At 39.9% G+C, this 24,058-nt stretch overlaps 1 protein-coding gene across 1 annotated transcript in view; it reads left to right on the forward strand.

Moving 5' to 3' along the window:
• Positions 1-23,207, forward strand: part of LOC122043684 — a 45,443-nt gene extending 22,236 nt beyond the window's left edge. Inside the window, exon 5 of the mRNA XM_042604284.1 lies at positions 22,960-23,207. Within this exon, the coding sequence (XP_042460218.1) occupies positions 22,960-23,207 (248 nt within the window). The remainder of the gene's footprint in view (positions 1-22,959) is intronic.
• Positions 23,208-24,058: the final 851 nt, after the last annotated feature.

Here is a 24,058-nt window from a genome sequence, read left to right on the forward strand (position 1 = left end):
CTATGAAGACCCGACCGAGTTACTTCATAGAATTTCCCGATCGACTTTTTCTCTGGAACAGTTTAGAGTCTCCTGTTCCTCCTATGAAGACCCGACCGAGTTACTTCATAGAATTTCCTGATCGACTTTTTCTCTGGAACAGTTTAGAGTCTCTGGTTCCTCCTATGAAGACCCGACCGAGTTACTTCATAGAATTTCCCGATTGACTTTTTCTCTAGAACAGTTTAGAGTCTCCGGTTCCTCCTATGAAGACCCGACCGAGTTAGTTCATAGAATTTCCCGATCGACTTTTTCTCTGGAACAGTTTAGAGTCTCCGGTTCCTCCTATGAAGACCTGACCGAGTTACTTCATAGAATTTCCCGATCGACTTTTTCTCTGGAACAGTTTAGAGTCTCCGGTTCCTTCTATGAAGACCCAACCGAGTTACTTCATAGAATTTCCCGATCGACTTTTTCTTTGGAACATTTTAGAGTCTCCGGTTCCTCCTATGAAGACCCGACCGAGTTACTTCATAAAATTTCCCGATCGACTTTTTCTCTAGAACAGTTTAGAGTCTCCGGTTCCTCCTATGAAGACCCGACCGAGTTACTTCATAGAATTTCCCGATCGACCTTTGCTCGGAGATGGTTTAGAGTCTCCGGTTCCTCCTATGAAGACCCGACCGAGTTACTTCATAGAATTTCCCGATCGACTTTTTCTCTGGAACAGTTTAGAGTCTCCGGTTCCTCCTATGAAGACCCGACCTAGTAACTTCATAGAATTTCTCGATCGTCTTTTTCTCTGGAACAGTTTAGAGTCTCCGGTTCCTCCTATGAATACCCGATCGAGTTACTTCATAGAATTTCCCGATCGACTTTTTCTCTGGAACAGTTTAGAGTCTCCGGTTCCTCCTATGAAGACCCGACCGAGTTACTTCATAGAATTTCCCGATTGACTTTTGCTCTGGAACAGTTTAGAGTCTCCTGTTTCTCCTATGAAGACCCGACCGAGTTACTTCATAGAATTTCCCGATCGACTTTTTCTCTGGAACAGTTTAGAGTCTCCGGTTCTCCTATGAAGACCCGACCAAGTTACTTCATAGAATTTCCCGATCGACTTTTGCTCTGGAATAGTTTAGAGTCTCCGGTTCCTCCTATGAAGACCCGACCGAGTTACTTCATAGAATTTCCCGATCGACTTTTTCTCTGGAACAGTTTAGAGTCTCCGGTTCCTCCTATGAAGACCCGACCGAGTTACTTTATAGAATTTTTCGATCGACTTTTACTCTATGTAGAAAATATGACTTTGATACTAACCTCTTTACAGTTTTTCTTGACCTTGCGGGGAGCTACATAGGCCGGTTAGGATTTTCCTCCTATTCATTGTCCCAAATAGAAAATGAAGATTCTCTTGATATCTGTTTATCGGTATGAACCATACTCATTTCCAGTGATGATATTCATCTTGCCTGGTTTTTATTAAAAGAAATAGGGTATACAAACTGTAAGTATATTTGTCCTCAGTTTCCCAAGGACCTCAAATAATTGTGAACATTTTCTTAAATAGTGTGATCTGGTCAGGTTCGATAAGGCTGTAAATGATTAGCGCTCCAAGGGCGTTCCAAAATTCTCCCTTCCACATCTTGAAGATAATATGAACCTGATGCGAGTTTTTCTACCACTTTGTAAGGTCCTCCCCATTGTGGTGCCAGCTTACTGACATCCCCAACAGGTTTAATTCGTTTCCATACCAAATCCCCTACTTGGAAAAATCTGGGTATCACTCTCTTGTTATAGTTTTGCCTCATCCGCTGTCGATATGATACAAGACGAGTAGCAGCTTTATCTCTTACTTCCTCTATCAAATCTAACTCCATAAGTCACCGACCTTCGTTGTCCTCATCATATAATCGCCGTCTATCAGATTCTACCCCCACTTCGATGGGAATTATTGCTTCTCCTCCATAAACTAATTGAAAAGGCGTGATTCCTATAGCTTCCTGAGGTGTAGTACGGTAAGCCCAAAGAACACTGGGTAATTCGTCTACCCAGCTACCTCCCACATGATCCAATTTGGTTTTTAGACCTCTAATGATCTCCCTATTAGTTACTTCTGCTTGGCCATTGCTTTGTGGGTAAGCTACAGAGGTGAAGGCTTGAATAATGCCGTAACTGTTGCACCAGTCTAAAATCCTATCCCCTTGGAATTGTCTTCCATTATCAGAGACCAATTTATGAGGAATGCCAAACCTGCAGATTATATTTTTCCATAAAAATTTAATAACTGCATCTTCAGTAATTTGAGCAAGTGGCTCTGCCTCTACCCATTTAGAAAAATAATCCACTGCTACCAATAAGAATTTTCTCTGTGCTGCTGCCATAGGAAACGATCCTACTATGTCCATGCCCCACTGATCAAAGGGACATGCAACTATAGAGGTTCTCAATAACTGTGTAGGATGATGTGAGATATTTTGATGCTTTTGATAAGAAACACAAGTTCTCACCAGTTTGTTAGCATCTTCATGTAAAGTGGGCCAAAAATATCCTGCTAGCAGAATTTTACGAGCCAAAGATCTTCCCCCTATATGACTACCACACGAGCCTTGGTGAACTTCTCGTAAAAGAAACTGTATATCTTCTGTGCCAATACATTTAAGCAAAGGTCTGGAAAAAGCCCTTTTATATAACTTTTCTCCCACCATAGTATATTGAGCGACCCTCTTCTTAAATACTCTCGCCTGTTCTACATCACTAGGAAGAATACCTTACTGCAAATATAATATGATCTGAGCCCTCCAATCGCTTTGAATCTCTGCTTCAACATGTCTTTCAATACAGGATACTAACAGAGTTTGTTCCACAGGTCTGTCTAGACTCCACGGTACTATAGCAGAAGCCAATTTAGCCAATTCGTCTGCTACTTGATTTTCAGATCTGGGAACCTTTTGTATATTTACTTCTTGAAATTGAGACTTCAACTTATCAAACGCTTCAGCATATAACTTAAGCCTATCATTATTGATTTCAAAATTACCTGATAGTTGTTGAGCTGCTAATTGAGAATCGGAATAAATAAGGACTCGAGCTGCCCCTATATGCCGAGCAGCTTGCAAACCGGCTATTAGGGCTTCATATTCTGCTTCGTTGTTAGTAGCTCTATAGTTCAACCTGATAGAGAGTTGCAATCTGTCTTCCCTTGGTGATATAAGAAGAACACCAATTCCGCTACCTTGTCTAGTTGAAGAACCATCTACATAAACCTTCCAGGTGTTTTCTTCCTCGGGGCCTTGTACTTCTATGATGAAGTCTGCCAGAGCTTGTGCCTTGATGGCCGAGCGAGGTTGATACTGAATATCATATTCCCCAAGTTCAGTTGTCCACTTAATCAGCCGTCCCGATGCCTCTGGGTTGAGTAATACTCGCCCAAGAGTGCTGTTAGTTAATACAATAATCTCATGTGCTAAGAAGTATGGGCGCAACCTCCGAGCAGTCAATGCTAGGGCATAAGCCAATTTTTCTAATGTAGTATATCTACACTCAACTCCTTTTAATAAATGGCTAGAAAAATATACAGGTTGTTGCTCCTTTCCCTCTTGTCTAACTAGTACAGAACCTACAACGTTCTCATTAGCCGACAAGTATACCCACAGAGTTTCTCCTACTATAGGTTTAGCCAACACAGGAAGAGTAGCCAAATAATCTTTCAATTCTTGGAAAGCCTTATCACACTCCTCATTCCATTGAAACTTATTAGCCTTTCTGAGTATTTTAAAGAAGTGAAAACTACGATCAGCCGATCTAGAAATAAATCTAGACAAAGCTGTGATTCGGCCTGTCAATCTTTGAGCTTCCCTCATGTTGCGTGGTGGCTCCATGTTCTGCAATGCCTTGACCTTGCTTGGGTTGGCCTCTATCCCTCGTTCAGACACCATATATCCCAGGAATTTTCCTCCCTTCGCGCCGAATAAACATTTGCTGGTATTCAACTTGAGCCCATATTGTCTTAGAGTCTTGCAAGTTTCCTCTATATCCCTGCATAGATCAGCAGCTTGAAGAGATTTAATTAAGATGTCATCAACATATACTTCCATATTTCTACCAATCTGCTTCTGGAAAACCTTATTCATAAGCCTTTGATAAGTTGCTCCTACATTTTTTAGTCCAAAGGGCATAACATTGTAGCAATAAGTACCTTCAGATGTTATAAAACTGACCTTTTCTTGATCCTCTTTGGCCAAAGGAACTTGATGATAACCTTGATAAGCGTCCAATATAGAGATATATTCGCATCTGGCGGTGGAGTCAACAAGCTGATCAATCCTAGGTAACGGATAATAATCCTTCGGGCAAGCTTTGTTGGGATCCCGGAAGTCAATGCAGACTCGCCATTTATTTCCTGGTTTAGAAACTAACACCACATTAGCTAACTAACTTGGGAACTGTACTTCTCTAATGTATCCTGCCTCCATAAGTTTGGTAATCTCTTCTTTGATGATTTGATTTTGTTCTGCACTAAAACTTCTTTTTCTTTGCATGACCGGGCGGGCATCTGGGAAGACATGCAAGGAATGTTCCATGACGGTAGGAGAAACGCCCGAGACTTCTTTGGGAGTCCATGTAAAGACATCATTATTCTCTTTCAAACATTGTACTAATGCAGCCTTTAGAGTAGGCTCGAGATCGGCCGCAATATATGTAGTAGCTTCAGGCCGACCGGTCTGGATCTGAATTTCTTCCTTCTCTTCATAAACCAGGGTGGACTGCTTTTCCCTAATGGCGTTAACTTCCATTCTTTGTATCTTTTGGGCGGTGTTAGCTTCAGCTCGAATTATCTCTACATAACACTTTCGGGCTGTCTTCTGATCACCTCTTACTTCTCCAACTTGATCATCCACAGGAAATTTGATCTTTTGACAAAAAGTAGAAACGACTGCCCTAAACTCGTTTAAGGCAGGTCGACCCAATATCACATTGTAAGAGGATGACGCGTCTACCACCATAAAATAAGATCTTCTGGTTCTCATCAGAGGTTCTTCTCCCAATGAAATGGCCAACTTTATTTGACCTAAAGGTTGTACCTCATTACCTGTGAATCCATACAGAGGAGTAACAATTTGTTGAAGCTCACTTGGATCAATTTGTAACTGATCAAAAGCCTTCTTGAATATAATATTGACGGAGCTACCCGTGTCTATGAAGGTACGAGCAATGATGTAGTTAGCTATCCCAGCTTTAATGATCAGAGCATCATCATGAGGTATTTCTACCCCCTCAAGATCTCTAGGCCCGAAACTTATTTCAGGGCCAGCTGCTCGTTCCAGGCTGTATCCTACTGCATGAATCTACAATCTTCGGGCATGCGCTCTTCTAGCTCTATTAGAATCCCCATCAGTGGGTCCGCCAGCAATCATATTGATATTTCCTCGAGCAGCATTATTTCTGTTTTCTTCCTGTCGAGTCATCACAATTTCAGAAGGTGCTTTTTCTGATACTTGACTAGTACCGGCCGAGACTAGTATTGCCTCCTATCGAGTCTCGACCGGACGATATTCCAATTTGGGTGGACTTTGCTGCCTGGGGTATTGTTGTTGATAGTAGTTCTGCCTCTGATATCACTCTCTATTGACCCGTCTATTTCTTAAAACAAAACAGTCTTCAACATGATGACTGCTAGTTTTATGATAAGTGCACCACCTCCTGGGTGCCTCTGGCTGTATCTCCACATGCTGTACAGCTTGTGGGCGATACTCGGGTTGTCGATGGGGTGGATGAGTTATTCTAGGACCTCTTGGTGGAGGCACAGGAGCTGGAGCTTTCTCTTTAACTTGGGTAGGAGAAGAGGTGACACTCTCCTTTCTACGAGCAGCTTGAGCTTCTTTAATATCTCAGTAGTAGCATTAGGCACATCAATAGCTACCTGATTGAACCTTTTGATGTATGCTCGGATAGATTCTTTAGACAACTGTTTGATTGAAAACAAGCTCCAAGGAGTCTTATGATACCTCTTGTTGCTAGAGAAATGGTGTAGAAAGACTTTCTTGAAGTCCTTGAACTTCCGAATAGATTTTTCTGGTAATCTCTTGAACCAACGCTGTGTTGCTCCTCCGAGGGTAGTAAGAAATATCCGACACTTCACTCCATCAGAGAATTGTTGTAACAATGCTACGTTTTCAAATTTCAACAGATGATCTTCTGGATCTGTTGTTCCAGTATATTCCCCGATTTGCAAATTTTGATACCGCTTGGGGAGGATCATCCAATACACTTTGAGAAAATGGGGAGATGACCTTCTCAGGTGAGCTATCGCTAGTTATCATTTTGATCTTATGCTTTTCTTTATCGGGTGCTTCACCCGAGGATTCTTGGAACACAGGTCTTCTGCCCCCTTGCTCCATAGGAGTACGAAGGAAGGCTCAAGGACGCCTCGTCGGAGAAACAGCAGTTGGAGGAAAATATGCATGTTCCTCTTCTTCTAATTCCTTTCCTTTCCGCTGCTCAGTGGTCGATATTGCCGGATTATGAGCTGTCGGCAGAGTAGCTCCAGTATGAGCTTGAAGTTGTTGTTGTTGTTGCTGCAAGGCTTTTTGGACATGGGAGTTGATGAGAAAATCCAAATCCTCCCGACTGATAGTAAGTAGGTTTGATTTCCCGGCCTCTTCCATCATGTAGTCTCAGATTCAGGTGAGATTTTCCACAGACAGCACCAAATTTGATCCTGTCTGAGAAGCTGGACATGACGGAGATCTAGAAGAAAGCAACCCACCATGCTGATGAAGAGTAAAGTCTACCGAATACCAATTCGAGAAACCCAAAGCGGATCGGGAAAAAGTAGAGTCACTAGAGGCTTTCCTCGTATGAAGACCTGATGACGAAGAAAGAAACCAGATCTGAAGAGAAGAAACCCAGATCCAAAGCTTCCAAGACTTCCTGCGCACAAGAGACCAACCAGCACTATCGTCAGTGACCTAAGATCGGGGTGGGAATCCCTGGCTAGGCCCTCCGACGCTCAAGTCAGTGATCTCTCTCGGTGTGGAAGAAAAAGGAGGAAGAAGATGAACAGTAGCTGCAAATTAGGGTTATGAATGTGTGCAATGATATGAACTTGTGAACTTACCTTGCCAACGGAGAGGATTCCCCCTTTTATACCACTTCATATAACCTCCGTAGTCATGAAGTGGACCCCGGTTTGTTAGAGTTTGTTATGAGATGACGTCATCTGTGTACTTGTGGTGAATTACTTGTTAAGGAATCTTTTTTGTACCCCAGATGTACCTTCTTTGTCGTTTAGCACCTGCAAAATAATATACAAACACATTTCCCGCCAAAATACATTTTATGTCATATATTTACATATTATAAATATCTCTATCATTTCACCCCTTCTGCTGTAATTAATTCCATCTACCAGTATTCCTTATATCTGTTGAAGTCAATATATTCTCTGAAGTGTTTTTCTGGTCAATTGACCGGTCTTGGCTCTCTTTTTAGGAGGTATATTTTGGTCAATATAGACTTATCTCTTATATGCCGGTTGATATTAACCTAAATCTGCTTAGGAGGCATGTCTTGTCCGATATTAGCCTAGCTCCGGGCCAGCGATATATCTCGGCCGATATTAGCCTAGCTCTGCTTAGGAAGTATGTCTTGGCCGATATTAGCCTAGTTCCGCCCCAGTGGTGTGTCAATATTAACCTAGCTCTGTATAGGAAGTATGTCTCATTCGGCCTTAGCCTAACTCCATCCCAACGGTGTGTCCCGGCGGATATTAGCCTAGTTTTATCTAGGAGGCATGTCTTAGCCGATATTAACCTAACTCCATCCCAGCTATATGTCCCGGCCGATATTAACCTAGATCTGCTTAGGAGGCATATCTCGGCCGATATTAGCCTAACTCCATCCCAGCTATATGTCCCGGCCGATATTAACCTAGATCTGCTTAGGAGGCATATCTCGGTCGATATTAGCCTAACTCCATCCTAGCAGTATATCCCGGCCGATATTAGCCTAGCTCCGCTTAGGAAATATGTCTCGGCCAATATTAGCCTAACTCCATCCTAGCAGTATATCCCGGCGGATATTAGCCTAGATCTGCCTAGGAAGTATATCTTTCGGCCGATATTAGCCTATCTCCTTCCTGAAGGTATGTCCCGGCCGATATTACCCTACCTTCATCATGGAGGCATGTCCCGACCAATATTATCCTATCTTTTTTGCTTTTCTTTCTTCCTTTTCTTTCCTCATGGGGAGACCCACAAAAACTAACCCATATCAGCTGCCGTGAGTTTCAAAGGAAGAAAGTAATTAGATTAAGCATGTAGGTTTGTGTTTTGTGGATTACTGAAGAATAGTTATATATTGGTTTTCTTGCCATGGCATTGAGTATGAAGAATTGGTGGCATGGGAATAGCTAGAGGTTTAAGAGTAGCATGCGTTCTTTGTTTTCTCTTTTTTTTTTAGTTCGGCAGTAGCATGCTTGAGGAATTGTTGCTAGGGATATAAGAGATTTGCTTTCTCCTTTTTAATTCGGCAGTAGCATACTTAAAGAATTGTTGCCAGGGATTTAAGAGTAATTTTGAGATTTGTTTTTGACCATGTTAATGCTCAAAGTAAGTGATAGACTTTGCATATTTTGAACATGATAAGAGGAGGTTTATGTCCTGTTTGTAAAGAGTTATGTAGGTGAATGTTGCATTACAATTTGGGTCATGTCTCTGGTTGTTTTCCCCTTAGAAAATTAGAAGCTTATCCATGCTTAACTCAACTTACAAAGCTAGTAAATATCAGATGCATAGGGGTATGTTTAATTTCTGTTTTAAGAGTTAATTATCATGAGGTTGCACTACAAGTTTCTTCATAGTATGTTTCATTTTAAACTCTCAAGTTCTTCATAGTGTGCTTTTATTTGCCATGAGTTGAGCATGACCAGTTTTCTTTACTACTAGATATACATGAGCAGTTTCTTTAGTTTTCATTTGCTATTTTAACAAGAATGAGCAGCCATGTATTTTAGAGGAATAATTATTCGTTTTATTAAACCTTTTTGAGGATTATGAGTAACTATAAGTAAGAAAAGACCAAGGTCTTGATAGCATTCCTAAATTTTAAGATTTGGGATCAGCAGCACACCAAGTGCTCAAAGAAATGCCAAGACATTTTATTATAAGAATATTACAAGATAACAAGTATTTTATTTTAAAAAGGCTAGTACCTGACTTCCAAGGTTATCGTTAAACAAATTCAGGTGACCAATTCCAAGGTCTTGTCCCTGGTAAGACCAAGGTCTTTACCCTCGTAGGACTTGTGACTAGCTACCACATCCTCTATTAGGGAGTGCGCTTTGGTACTATGCCTGGGCCCAAGAGAAGTTGATTATTATTTTGAAGTATTAAAGTATATGTTTTGAAACAAATGAAACAAGCTTCACTTATGTTTAGAGTCAGCAAGTTTAGTTTCTTTTAATTCGAAGCATGCAATATTAGTTTTATTTGTTTCCTGATTAGTTTATTGAGCATGATTAGCTTTATCTTCCGGCATGCAGTTTTATCCTTGTATATCATGAATATGCAAATTTTAGTGCTTTGCTATTGATTATGCATGAGCAGATTTATTTCCTAGTTTTAGCACTTTTAACATGAGCAGCTATATATATATGTTTCCTTTTAAAGAATTCAGTTTCTAGTTTCTTCTTGTAAACATGCATATTCGAATTTTTTTGAGTTAGACAGCGCTTACTAAGCATTCGCTTATAGTTTGCATTTCCTCTTACTGCAGATAAAGGAAAGGAATAGATATAGCCAGAAGGAAGGTGACAAGGAGGTGTGTGGTGGATGTGCGATGCCTGGACTATGGAAGTCTTGGGGCTAGAAAGGAGTTCTTTTAGTTTTCTTTCCTTATTGCTATGTTAGAAGTATTTGGGATCGTGTATATTATCTTGCTGTTATTAGGACATGGTAGATGGATTGTGATTTCGTGTGACGTCTTTAGTATAGTTCTCTTCTATTTTTGGGTTATTTTTGATGTGAGTGGTGTTTGACACTTATTTAATTGCGTGGGTGTTTGATATATGTTCCAACCACCTGTGGCTGATGTATACTATATATGTATCTCAGTTTATGGTCACCGGTACAGGGGAGATGCTGTCGAAATTTTTCAGTAGAGACTCCTCGTGTCTTCGATCATACCGGTTAAGTAGAGTTAGTAGTTAAGTAGCGTCCACCTCTAGAGAGTAGTTGTGAGAAGGGTGGTCGTTACAAGTTGGTATCAGAGTAAGTTCCCATTCCCCAGCATCACACACACATTAGCATCAACCTTGCCGTCTTCAAGTAAGAAAGTGCTTAAGTTTATTTCTTTTATGCTTTCCTTATTATGTGCAGTATAGAGTATTTGTTCATATGTTCTTAAGTAAAATAGAAGTTTTTGTTTCTCTTTTATTTATATATATGTCTAGGAAGAATAGAGACGATTTTAGTTTTTCCCTTTTTACATAACTAGATGTCAAGAAGAGGGCGCCCCCGTATCGCTCGTACTGAAGATCGAGCACCAGAGTACGAAGTGACCAGAACAACTGTACTTGATCTCTCTGAAGTTGTTGCTCAACTCCAGAGACAAGTGGCAGAGCAGCAGCAAGGGATCGTCAATCTGATGGTGAATCGACAGCCAGTCCCTCCCACTCCTCCAACGATCAATGTGGAGACTCCAGTGGTGACTGAGGTTCCACCAGCCGCCCTGGGAGTCGCCACAACACCTAGAAGACAAGAAGCATACCTGATACAGTGGCTGAAGTTGAAGCCAGAGAGTTTCTCAGGCACGACTGAGCCCTGGGATGCTCAGGCTTGGTTCAAGACACTAGAGAGCACCATGGAGCTTCTTGACTAGCCAGAAGTCGAGAAGGACAAGTGTGCCTCTTTCTGCCAATCTGGAGATGCTCGTATGTAGTGGGAGAGAGTTAAAAGCAAGAGAGCAGTCAATCAGATGAGCTGGGTTGACTTTGAGGCAAAGTTTCACGAAGAATTCTTCCGCCAATGAATCACCAATAAACATTATGAAGAGTTTATAGAATTCAGAAGGTGAACCATCCTTTGAGTTCACGGGAGTGCCAAAGAGGAAGACCCAGAAATTCCTCTCCTCCCTAACAGCTCACTAGATGTTAGTTAAAGGATATACTGATTTTCTTGCAAACATTATGAATACAGAAGAACAAGAAAGACCCAAGCAGGAAGATGTTTGGGTAGTCTGTGAGTATCCAGAGGTATTCCCAGAAGAGCTACCTGGACTACCTCCCAACCGAGAAGTAGAGTTTGAAATTGAATTGGTTCCTGGTACCGGTCCAATTTCAAAAGCTCCATACCGCATGTCTCCAGCAAAGCTGAAAGAGTTACAAGAACAACTTTAGGAGCTGCTTGACAAAGGCTTCATCCGCCCTAGTCATTCACCATGGGGAGCTCCTGTGTTGTTTGTCAAGAAGAAGGATGGATCTATGCGGATGTGCATAGATTATAGGGCTCTGAATCAAGTGACAATCAAGAACAAGTACCCTCTTCCCAGAATAGATGATCTATTTGATCAGCTAAAGGGAGCAACAGTGTTCTCTAAGATAGATCTGCACTCTGGGTACCATCAGTTGAAAGTGAAAGAAAGTGACATACCCAGAACAACTTTCAGGACCAGATACGGACACTACGAATTTGTAGTCATGCCTTTTGGTGTGACTAATGCACCTGCAGTCTTCATGGACTTGATGAACAGAGTGTTCAGAGAATACCTTGACAAATTTGTCATCGTGTTCATCGATGACATTCTAGTCTATTCCAGAACCCTAGAGGAGCAGAGTTTCCTAGAGCTAAAGAAGAGACTGACCAGTGCTCCCATTCTGATAGTCCCAGAAAGTGACAAGAGTTTTGACATCTATAGTGATGCTTCCAAGATGGGCCTAGGAGCTGTACTCATGCAAGAAGGGAAAGTTATAGCTTATGCTTCTAGACAACTCAAAGACTATGAGAAGAACTACCCCACTCATGATCTTGAGCTAGCAGCTGTGGTCTTTGCACTAAAACTCTAGTGACACTATTTGTATGGAGTCCAGTGCAGAATCTTCACAGACCATCAGAGTTTAAAGTATTTTTTCACCCAGAAAGACTTAAACATGAGACAGCGCAGGTGACTAGAGTTGGTCAAAGACTATGACTGTGAAATCCTCTACCACCCAGGCAAAGCTAACAAAGTGGTAGATGCATTGAGCAGAAAATCCAGTGCATCCCTGATGTCTTTGTCATCATTAGCCCTACCACTGCAGAAGGAGTTGTCAGACTTTGGAATGGAAATTATTTATGGGCAACTCTCTACATTGACTTTATAGTCTACCTTGCTTGAGGATATACAAAGAAAGCAAAGTGAAGATCCAGACATCCAGAAGATCAAGTAGGGGATACAAGAAGAAGATACAAAGTTTCAGGTATCAGACAACAGAGTTCTTTATCAGGGGAATCGTCTTTGTGTTCCTAATGATGAGGAATTGAGAAAGAAAATTCTAGAAGAAGCTCATAGTACACCATACTCTATGAATCCTAGTTCCACCAAGATGTATCAAGATTTGAAGCAGAGATTCTGGTGGTCTGGACTCAAAAGAGATGTAGCTAAATATGTCAGTACCTGCCTGACATGTCAGAGGGTCAAAACAGAACACCAGAGACTAGGAGGAGTTCTACAGCCTCTCCCAATACTAGAGTGGAAGTGGGAAGACATATCCATGGACTTTATAAAAGGTCTTCCAAGAACCATGAATGGATATGATGCGATATGGGTAATAGTGGACCGATTGACCAAGTCTGCTCATTTTCTAGCCATCAAGGTGTCCCACTCTATAGAACAGTTGGCACAACTATATGTTAAGGAGGTGATCAGACTTCACGGAGTTCCTAAATCTATTGTGTCTAATAGAGATGGGCGCTTCACCTCTCACTTTTGGGAGTGTATTCAGAATGCACTAGGCACCAAACACAAGTTCAGCGCAGCCTTCCATCCTCAGACTAATGGACAGACAGAGCGAGTAAATTAGATTTTAGAAGATATGCTCAGAGCTTGTGCACTAGATTTCAAGGGAAGTTGGTGCAAATATCTGTGCTTAGCTGAGTTTGCCTACAACAATAGCTATCAGGCCACCATCAAGATGGCACCATATGAGGCGTTGTATGGTAGGAAGTGCAGATCACCCATTTGCTGGCAAGAAGCAGGTGAAAGAAGAGAAATGGAAGTAGAGCTGGGCATCCAGACAGAGATGATAGATGAGACTACTCAGGCTATCCAGAAGATCAGACAGAGGACTGAGACTGCCCAGAGTAGACAGAAGAGTTATGCTGACACACCCCGTAGGCCACTTGAGTTTCAAGTAGGAGATTCTGTTTTTCTCAAGGTCGCTCCTATGAAGGGAGTGATGAGATTTGGCAAGAAGGGCAAGTTAAGTCCTCGCTCTGTAGGACCCTACCTGATCACAGAAAGGATTGGGAAAGTAGCATACAAGCTGGACTTACCACAGGACATATCGGTAATACATAACGTATTTCATGTCTCCATGCTAAAGAAGTGTCTCCACGACCCTAGCCAAGTGATTCAGCCTCATTCAGTGCAGATCCAGGAGGTTCTTAGCTATGAGAGCAGACCCGCATGGATAGTGGAGAGAGAAGTTAAGAGACTAAGAAACAAAGAGGTGCCACTAGTGAAGGTCATCTGGCAGAACCAGAAGCATGAGGAAGTTACTTGGGAGCGTGAGGACAGTATGAGACAGAAATATCCAGAGTTATTCTAAGTTCGAGGATGAACTTTTTATAAGATATGGGGAATTGTAACAACCCGAATTTCCTCATTTAGAGTTCTAATTGTGGTTTAAAAATATTTGAAAATGTAATAGAAATATTCTAGAGATTTTTAGAAATTTTTAGAGTATTTTTATGTAATTTTTGGAGGTCATTTGGTATTTTTACTAAACGAAAAAAGTTTCAACAAAAATAATATCCAAGCCGAGATTCGAACCCACGAACCCCAGCTGACCCGAACCTTAAGCGAATCTGGCTGACCAAGTGCCCAAGCAGGCATTGCTGATCAAATAGAGGTCGGAATTATATTTAAGTAGTAGAAGTTAATAATAGAAAATAATTAAGCATAAAAAGGTTCGGCTGAGGACTCGAACCCAGGAGCTCCAGCCGACCCGAATCTTAAGTGGAGCGCAATAGCCAAGTGCTCAAGCGGATGTTTCTTGATAAGCAATAGTTAGATAACAGAATGCCCTAGTTATAAAAAGAGGACTTAATTTTCCCGAGACCTAATTCCTCTCTTCCCTTCTCTCACGCGGCGTTCCTCTTCTTTAGCCGAAACGAAGAAGACCTAGGGCATTGTTTTCCGCCGGTCGGCCAAGGTTCATCCGAAGGTCTCCTCACATCCTCACAGTTCTCTCGGCGAGGAGCACACGTAGGCGCAAGAGGAGGCCGGAAAGCTCGAGCTAACCGGAAACCCTAGAGCTGCCTTTCTCGGAGTCCAAGAAGCAAGGTAAGTTGCTTCTCACCTACGGTAGGAGTGGTTTTCAGATCTTGTTCCTTCATGTTTTCGAATTATGCCGTGTAAGTCATTGATAAGGGTTTGCTGCCGTGAGTTTCAAAGGAAGAAAGTAATTAGATTAAGAATGTAGGTTTGTGTTTTGTGGATTACTGAAGAATAGTTATATATTGGTTTTCTTGCCGTGGCATTGAGTATGAAGAATTGGTGGCATGGGAATAGCTAGAGGTTTAAGAGTATCATGCGTTCTTTGTTTTCTCTTTTTTTTTTAGTTCGGCAGTAGCATGCTTGAAGAATTGTTGCTAGGGATATAAGAGATTTGCTTTCTCCTTTTTAATTTGGCAGTAGCATACTTAAAGAATTGTTGCCAGGGATTTAAGAGTAATTTTGAGATTTGTTTTCGACCATGTTAATGCTCAAAGTAAGTGATAGACTTTGCATATTTCAAACATGATAAGAGGAGGTTTATGTCCTGTTTGTAAAGACTTATGTAGGTGAATGTTGCATTATAATTTGGGTCAGGTCTCTGGTTGTTTTCCCCTTAGAAAATTAGAAGCTTATCCATGCTTAACTCAACTTACAAAGCTAGTAAATATCAGATGCATAGGGGTATGTTTAATTTCTATTTTAAGAGTTAATTATCATGAGGTTGCACTGCAAGTTTCTTTGCTTTCTTTGCTTTCATTTTCTAGTTCTTCATAGTGTGCTTTTATTTGCCATGAGTTGAGCATGACCAGTTTTCTTTACTACTAGATATACATGAGCAGTTTCTTTAGTTTTCATTTGCTATTTTAACAAGCATGAGCAACCATGTATTTTAGAGGAATAATTATGCGTTTTATTAAACCTTTTTGAGGATTATGAGTAGCTATAAGTTAGAAAAGACCAAGGTCTTGATAGGATTCTTATATTTTAAGATTTGGGATCAGCAGCACACCAAGTGCTCAAAGAAATGCCAAGACATTTTATTATAAGAATATTACAAGATAATAAGTATTTTATTTTAAAAGGCTAGTACCCGACTTCCAAGGTTGTCGTTAAACAAATCCAGGTGACCAATTCCAAGGTCTTGGCCCTGGTAAGACCAAGGTCTTTACCCTCGTAGGACTTGTGACTAGCTACCACAGTCTTTATTAGGGAGCGCGCTTTGGTGCTACGCCTGGGCCCAAGAGAAGTTGATTATTATTTTGAAGTATTAAAGTATAAGTTTTGAAACAAATGAAACAAGCTTCACTTATGTTTAGAGTCAGCATGTTTAGTTTCTTTTAATTCGAAGCATGCAGTATTAGTTTTATTTGTTTCCTGCTTAGTTTATTGAGCATGATTAGCTTTATCTTCCAGCATGCAGTTTTATCCTTGTATATCTTGAGTATGCAAATTTTAGTGCTTTGCTATTGATTATGCATGAGCAGATTTATTTCCTAGTTTTAGCATTTTTAACATGAGTAGCTATATATATATGTTTCCTTTTAAAGCATTCAGTTTCTAGTTTCTTCTTGTAAACATGCATATTCGAGTTTTTGTGAGTTAGACAGCGCTTACTAACCATTCGCTTATAGTTTGCATTTCCTCTTACTGCAGATAAAGGAAAAGAAAAGATATAGCTAGAAGGAAGGCGACAAAGAGGTGTGTGGTGGATGTGCGATGCCTGGACTATGGAAGTCTTAGGGCTAGAAAGGAGTTCTTTTAGTTTTCTTTCCTTATTGCTATGTTAGAAGTATTTGGGATCGTGTATGTTATCTTGCTGTTATTAGGACATGGTAGATGGATTGTGATCTCGTGTGACGTCATTAGTATAGTTCTCTTCTATTTTTGGGTTATTTTTTATGTGAGTGGTGTTTGACACTTATTTAATTGCGTGGGTGTTTGATATATGTTCCAACCACCTGTGGCTGATGTATACTATATATGTATCTCAGTTTATGGTCACCGGTACAGGGGAGATGCTGTCGAAATTTTTCGGTAGAGACTTCTCGTGTCTTCGATCATACCGGTTAAGTAGAGTTAGTAGTTAAGTAGCGTCCACCTCTAGAGAGTAGTAGTGAGAAGGGTGGTCATTACACTAGATGCCACTCATGATCGTTCCATAATTAAGTAGTTAATTATTAATGACCAAAATAAACTAGGAACCTATTAGGTCACACACACTACGAGTATTTAAAAGATATAAAATAAGTTAGAGAATAGGATTCTCAATAGATATAAATATTTTGTTGGACCATATATAAGATAAATATGGAAATATTTATTGGAATGAAAGCGCAGATGAGCCACATCTCTTATGAAAGAGTTGGACCCTATTTGGTTTAGTCAAGGACCAATTTGGTTTATCCATGAACCAACTTGATTTAGTTATGAACCAAACCAAGGGGTTCATGGGCTAATTTTTTGTTAAGGCATAATGGGTTAGATTTGAGATTTTTAATCCAACTCATTAAAGAGAACTATATATTAATATGATTAAGAGAGAATTAATACATAATTCATTATTGGCTTGATTTAGTTTTGGAAACCTAAACCCAATACATCTCTCCCACTCCCTCTCTCTTGCCGCCGACCACAACAAGAGGGTCTCCTCTTGTTGCCGTGAGCCACCCAAAGGAAGAAGGTCTTCCTTTTGCTTCTTCTTCCTCTTTGATCCTTCTCCTTCGTTTGTGGCTAGTTTCTTCCAGAAGTGAAGCTTGTTCTCTTAAAGTTGTTTTGAAGAGCTCAGCATGGATATTGATAGAGGCGAGGTTCGATAACATTACAAAAAGTCGATGCCCTTCTCGTTATAGGTCATCCATAAGGTATACCTAGAATAGTTATTATTTATTTTATTTTATTTTATGGTCTTGTCTGCATGATTGTATCTTACATGTGTGTGGTGTGTGTGATATAATAAATTAGCTTATTTATTGTTACATCTTCTGCTGTGCATGTTTACGAAATGTGTTTTTAGCACATACCACATTAGACATATCTCAACAGGAGGCACCCTGGACCTCTTTGGAGGTGCCTCCAAGAGACAAAAACCAATGACCACTTAATCCCAGGAGGATATAAAAAGCTCCCTCGTACTAGGAATTAAACACAACAATTGTATTAATCTTCCTAACTATTTCTGAGCATTCAAAAAACTATAAAAGGTTTCTCCGCCTTCAACGAAAAAGTTTTTTTATTGAGCTTTTTATTGCTTTGGATTAATAACCATCCAGGTTGTAACCAAGTAAATCTTTCTATCTTCTTACTTATTTTATGTTGTCTATTTTAATTGTTTAATTAATTTGATTATCCTTGCTAAGCAAAAGCAAGAGATTCTTCTAACCTATTTTTAAGGCTATTCACCTCCCCCTCTTATCGGCCTAACATGGACCTATACATTGGACCTTTCCGATGGGTAATCCACTAATGAACGATCGAGTATAAAGGAATATAGGAAAGTGTAACAGTCTACACTTCGTTTTGCAGATATAATAAATATGCACAAATAAAAATTAATTACTAACACAATAGATGGAAATGCGGATGCACTTGAATGTTGGTGTCAGTCTTTCGGCAACGGTTAGGCATAGTAGAGTAGTAGTATAGACACAACGTGAAGATGAAGTTGCAAGATGATCGTATGAGCTCATAAATCAATTATTTTTAAGTGGCTGGCCGAACTCTGCTTTAATTTAAAGAGTGTTGAGAATGCCTCCAACCTCATTCGAGGTGCCTCCAACCTCAAATTTGATCTCGTAAAGTTTGACTTCTTATCAGCTCTGAAGCCCTCAGTCTTTATCCATGTGAGGGCACCTCCAAGCACTCTGAGGTGCCTCCAATGCACTTTAAGGCACCTCCAATGTACTCTAGGGTGTCTTCCTATAGTAAAATTCTATCCATGAAGTTTCTCTAAGTGAGGGATCCTTCGATGGGTTTAGGACACCTCCGAAGTGCCTCCTCGCACCTCCAAGGTGCCTTGGACACTATTTATCCGAACTTTGTTTATGCATTTTAACCATGCACAATACATTAGTCAAAAGTTAAAGTATAACCTGCAACACAGAGTTAGCATAATATAAAATGACATTATTAATTAAATCCTGTCTTACCAAGACTAAGATCTAGTCATGGTCTTAGCTTAGACTTCCAAAATGATTCTAAACTGGATCAGCACCTACATTACCATTAGGACTCATCCTCACTGGATTACTCTCATCCAATACTTACCTTACTTACCATTGCAGACATACTTAATTTTGACCCACCAGGACTTCATGCCAGATGCCTCATCTAGACTTTAGTTAATTTTCAGGTCCTGCAAACCCAATTGGACTTCATGTTAGATATCAACCTATCTAGTCTTTCCATGCTAGTTATCAGGTCCTCTAGAACTAACTGGACTTCAGCCTGATGTCAGGTCTCATCAAGTCTTTCAGTCCTGCAAGCAGGTTAGAAAATATAATATTTAATTTTAATCCATTTGTCATTCATCAAAATCTAAGTTTAACCATTGATGCTAACTACACCAATATATTTTTCCAACTACATTTCTAGTTTTTTTTAACACTTCAAGGGCCTCAATATTACTTAAAGCAAATCTCTATAACTCCAACAATAAATGAAGGAGCATCCTTTGTGAGGAAAGACCAAAGGTTGTAACACCTTTGGTAAAGTTCTCCTTTCATGACATAAAACCACAATCTCATTCGAAATCACGTGTCCTAATTTGGCCTCTCGATCATGTTGAACCAAAAGTTACAACTATCTAATCTAAGTTGATATAGAGAGCATGTATCTCTTGATCTTCTAATTTCATAAAGTAAAAAAATGTAATTATCTAATCAAAATTTTGACCAAGATTGCACTTGTTCTCAAAAGTGTCCAATCTAAAAAGTATGTATTCCTTGGTCTTCCAATTTTATTGAGCTAAAACTATGGTCGTCTGATTGGAGTGCTGACCAGGATTGTATTTATACTCTTCGAGAGACACTCGACTCAAGAAGTATGCATCCCTTGGTCTTTCAATTGCACCAAGCTAGAGCTAAGATCATATAATTGAAGTGTTGATTAGATAATTGAAGTGTTGATCAAATTGCATTTACTATTCAAGAGACACTTGATTCAATTTCTTAGTCAATTGCAACACATGTGATGTAATCCTTCTAACTCATCTATTTTGACCTCCACTTAGATTTCATTGAGTTAGACTCAAATCTAGCTTTTGACCAAGTGAGCTTGATCTTCTATCTGAAGTCTTTTATTAGCCTGCTTTTTAGATAAACTCATTATCCTCAACTTTGTGATTTTAGTTAAATAACCCCCATAAAGCCTTGATCATTATTGTTATACTATACCCATGGTATAGTTTTGCCATCTAGCCTCCTAAAATATGGCTCTCTCATAGGAAAATTCTATTCTTCCTAATTGCAAATAACTCTCTCATCTCTTAAGGTTCACTTTTAGATGCCCTAGGACATCTTTTGATAGTAATCTTACAAAGTACATTTTCTTCAAGTAGTACAATATCTTTTATTGTCATCGCTTGAAAATGATTATGGAGAATTTCTCTAGTTTCTCTTCAATAGTAGTGAGACCCACGATCGCATAATCGTGAATATCGTCTTAAGATTGAATGGTTATGAAGATTGTTGGATTTTTTATATGGATGTTGATCTTGTCTGAAAGCTCGACGAGATGAAGCACTGGGTAGGGTAGGTGATGACTCCGAGGAAGACGAATAGTGATAGATCTGAGAAAACCAAAGCAGATCCGGAAAAAACTCCGATGAAGAGTGAAGAGTGCACCTCGACGAAGAAAATCGTGGATCAATGCTCCCTTGGATGATCTCTCCTCCTGCACACTATGAGATCAACCAACAAAGCGTTAGTGACCTAAGACTGGGGTGGGAATCCCTGGCTAGGCTCTTCGACGCTCAAGTCAGTTGTCTTGTTGGAAGAAGGAAGAGGAAAAAGAACAGTAAACTGAAGTGGAACTAGGGTTTGAGTGATGATGTTTACCTTACCTGGCCAGCGGAGAGGATTCTCCTTTTTATACCACCTCATATAACCTCCGTGGTCATGAGGTAGACCCCGATTTGTTAGAGTTTATTAGGAGATGACGTGAGTACAACCTACAATAATAGTTTAAGGAATCTTCTTTGTATCCCAGATGTACCTTCTGTGTCATTTATCATACTTATAGAAGTTTCCAGAAACTATTTCCCGCCAAACTAGCCAAGCTATCATATAATCACATATTATTATTATATTACTCATTTATCAAATGTATATTTGCACTAATCTTGATTGGCTATATTCAAGAGATCTAGTAAGTTTAAATGTGTTTTTACTCGGTCGACTCTTCATACCCGACTGGGCTTTTATTGTTAGGCATTTATGAGTACTTGCACTCAGTCAACCTTCACACAACCAAGTGAGTATGGAACGCCATAAGACTATATACCTTTGTGCTCGACTAGGGTTATCTACTGAACGTATACGAACCCTTATACTTGGTTGACCTTTATTCGGATGGTAATATGTTAGAAACCATATAAGGCTAAATGCCTTTATTTTTGGTTGGTCCTTCATGCTCGACCGAGTTTTGCCTGCCGAGCATATACAAATATTTTCATTCGACCTGCCATTGCTCGATCGATAATAGACTTAAGGCCGCATAAAACTAAATGCTTTTATATTCGGCCGGTCACTTACTCTTGTCTGATCTTAAACTATCGGACGTATACGAACATTCTTGTTTGGTCGAACTTCTCTCAGTTGACCATATGTTACATAAGGCTAAGTGTCATTGCGCTCGAGCGACCCTTTACATTCGACCGGGCTTTGCCTATCTAATAGGCATGAACAATCACACTCGGTTAGCCTTTCTATGGCCGAGCGAGTTTTATAAGATCTACAAGGCTATATTCCTCATGCCCAACCGATCTTTTTGGGCTCAGCCAGAATTTTCCTATCAAACGTATATAAGCAAGAGCTTGCGCTCGGTCGGGATTTTGTGTTCGACCGAACTTTGTCTATCGAGTGTATATAAATCTACATGCTTGATTGAATTTTGCCAGTTGAACATGTTTATATTATCGTACAGGATCCACTCATTATGACCCATATCACTAGCCTCCCCTTCAAGTCTAGTCGAAGGAGGTGTAATCGACTGACTAGATTCAAGTTTTAATTTGTTATTTGCTATCATTTTATATCTTCTTCTCACTCCTTTCTTTGTTGCACTTAGGAAATCAAACCCCTTTTTCAAAATCCTCTCTTCGGTAATTGGTCCTTCAACGGAAAGAGATTGTTGGAGGCGTACGACGCTGCGACGCTAGCTCGAGCATGATTTGCTTTGTTATGTCCATCATAAATGCCTATTTATGGGTTTATGCCATGTGTTGCTTATTTCCTCCTCCTGACACAATGGCTCGCACGCTTTTTAGCAGCATCTTATCACACTCTTCTCCTAATAGATCAACGATTATCCTTGTGAGGATCCTCCATATCCAATGATGATCCTTGTTTGTGATATTCTTGAAAAAAAACCTAAACCCTTTATATTCTTACCCTCTTCGTCTTCTCCCTCACGCTCTTCGCTGGTGTTGTTACTTAGCATTTGTCAATCTCTGCCGACCCTTCTTCCTCTCTAGTCTCCTTCTTTCATTTTTTTCTTTCTAAGGCCTCAGTAAGTTGTTTTTTCCTGGTTCTTATATTATTCCATGGATAAAGAATCTTTTGTTGCTTGGTATGCTCAAACCCCTTCCACCTTTCGTAAAGCTGATAGAGCCTCCCTTCGCTCGCAGTATGAAATTCCTAAGGAGTATCGCATTGCAATTCCTACTCTTGATACTTGCCCTCATCTTCCACCTGACAATTATGTTACTTTTTTCAAAGATCAGCTACTTGTCGGCTTACATTTTCCCATTCCTTCTTTTTTGATAGAAATAAGTCAATACTTTAACATTCCTTTGCAACAATTTACTCCTAATGCTTTTCGTTATCTGTGCGGGTTATTCATGTTGTTCGACATTTTTAACATTCCTCCCACTCCTCAAAACTTTTTTATGTTTTCTTATCCTAAAAAATCAGAACCTGGTGTTTTATTATTCCAATCTAGGCCCAAAATGACATTCTTTAAGGAAATGCCTTCTTCTATCAAGGGATGAAAATCACGCTTCTTTTTTATAAAATTTCCTGAACCCTTTCCTTGGTCTCCTTCCTAGCAATCCTCTTTTCCTCCTCTTCATGAAGTTAAAGAATTGCATCAGCATCCATCTTTCTATGCTTATTTAGAAAAATTAGTGGATAATCACCTTTTCATCCATAAATGGATACGCGACGACCTTCTCTATCTTTTTGGTTTGAGCCCTGTCAAGATAGAGCTTCGGGACTCTCTTGGTAAGTTATAGCTTTTTTTTGTTAAAATTATTTTTTACTAACTAAGATATTGTTTTATTTTTTGTAGTGGATGCTCTGTTTGAAGCCTTGATTGATGAGAAATTAAACTTGGAGGAGGAGGAGCTTCATGCTAAAGAGCAAGAACTTCTTGTTGAATTAGGTCAACCTTCTTCAATAGACATTTCTGTTCCTATATTAGTGGCCACTTCCAACTCCCATGGTGTCCCCGAGGGAGCTTCCATTGATCCCCCCACACCCACAGAGCTTACTTCCCCTATCGCTTTAGAGAAATCCTTTGAAGCTGCCCTCTACTAGGAAGAAACGTAAACTTACTTTAGCCCCTTCTCCTAAGAAAAGGGCACTTTCTTCTCTTGAAGATTCTATTCCTATAGATATTCCCCCTTCTTCACCTAACTTTACCTTAGCTGCTCTTTACCCTACTCTATCTTCTTCTCCAGCTACGGGCTTACCTCCTTGGAACGACAACCCTGCCACTACCTTTACCATGATGTTCCCCGAACACATGGTCCCACTTTCTAGAGGAGAAGGAGGTCAAGACTCACCGTTTTTGAACTTTTTCCCTCTTTAATTCAAATTACTTTATCCTCTACTTCTTCCACCACTCCTACTCTCCCTATATTATTGGGAGGATCATTTACTACGACTTGGGAAGAAACCCGCCAACTGATTGAGAGACTCACTCCTTCGGAGTTGGCCGACCAATTCTCTCTTGATGAGACTAAGGTAAGAAAATCATTTTTATCTATTATAATTTTATTTTAAGCATCTTCTTAACTACTATTATTCCTACAGCGATGGATCACTAATATGAGCATAGCTCGTTTAGTGTATGATTTGAGTCGAAAGAATGAGATGCTGTGAAAACAGATCTCTGAAACATCCTCTACTCAAGCTACTGAGAAAATAAATAGCTTATCAACTTAACTTCAAGAGGCTTGCGAGCAATCAAAGCAGTATAAAGTTAAGATAGAGAGTCTTCAATCCCAAACTCAATCAGCAGCCACTCTTAATTCTGAGCTATCCTCCAAGCTAGAGAAGCATATTGTAGAAAATAATCAATTATCTTCCCAACTAAATCACTGAAGGATACTTATGATGTTAAACTAACAAACAAACTCTCTGCTCTCAGTCTCAAGGATAAAGAA

This window comes from Zingiber officinale, chromosome 2A (genome assembly GCF_018446385.1).
Source record: "Zingiber officinale cultivar Zhangliang chromosome 2A, Zo_v1.1, whole genome shotgun sequence".
Classification (NCBI taxonomy): domain Eukaryota; kingdom Viridiplantae; phylum Streptophyta; class Magnoliopsida; order Zingiberales; family Zingiberaceae; genus Zingiber; species Zingiber officinale.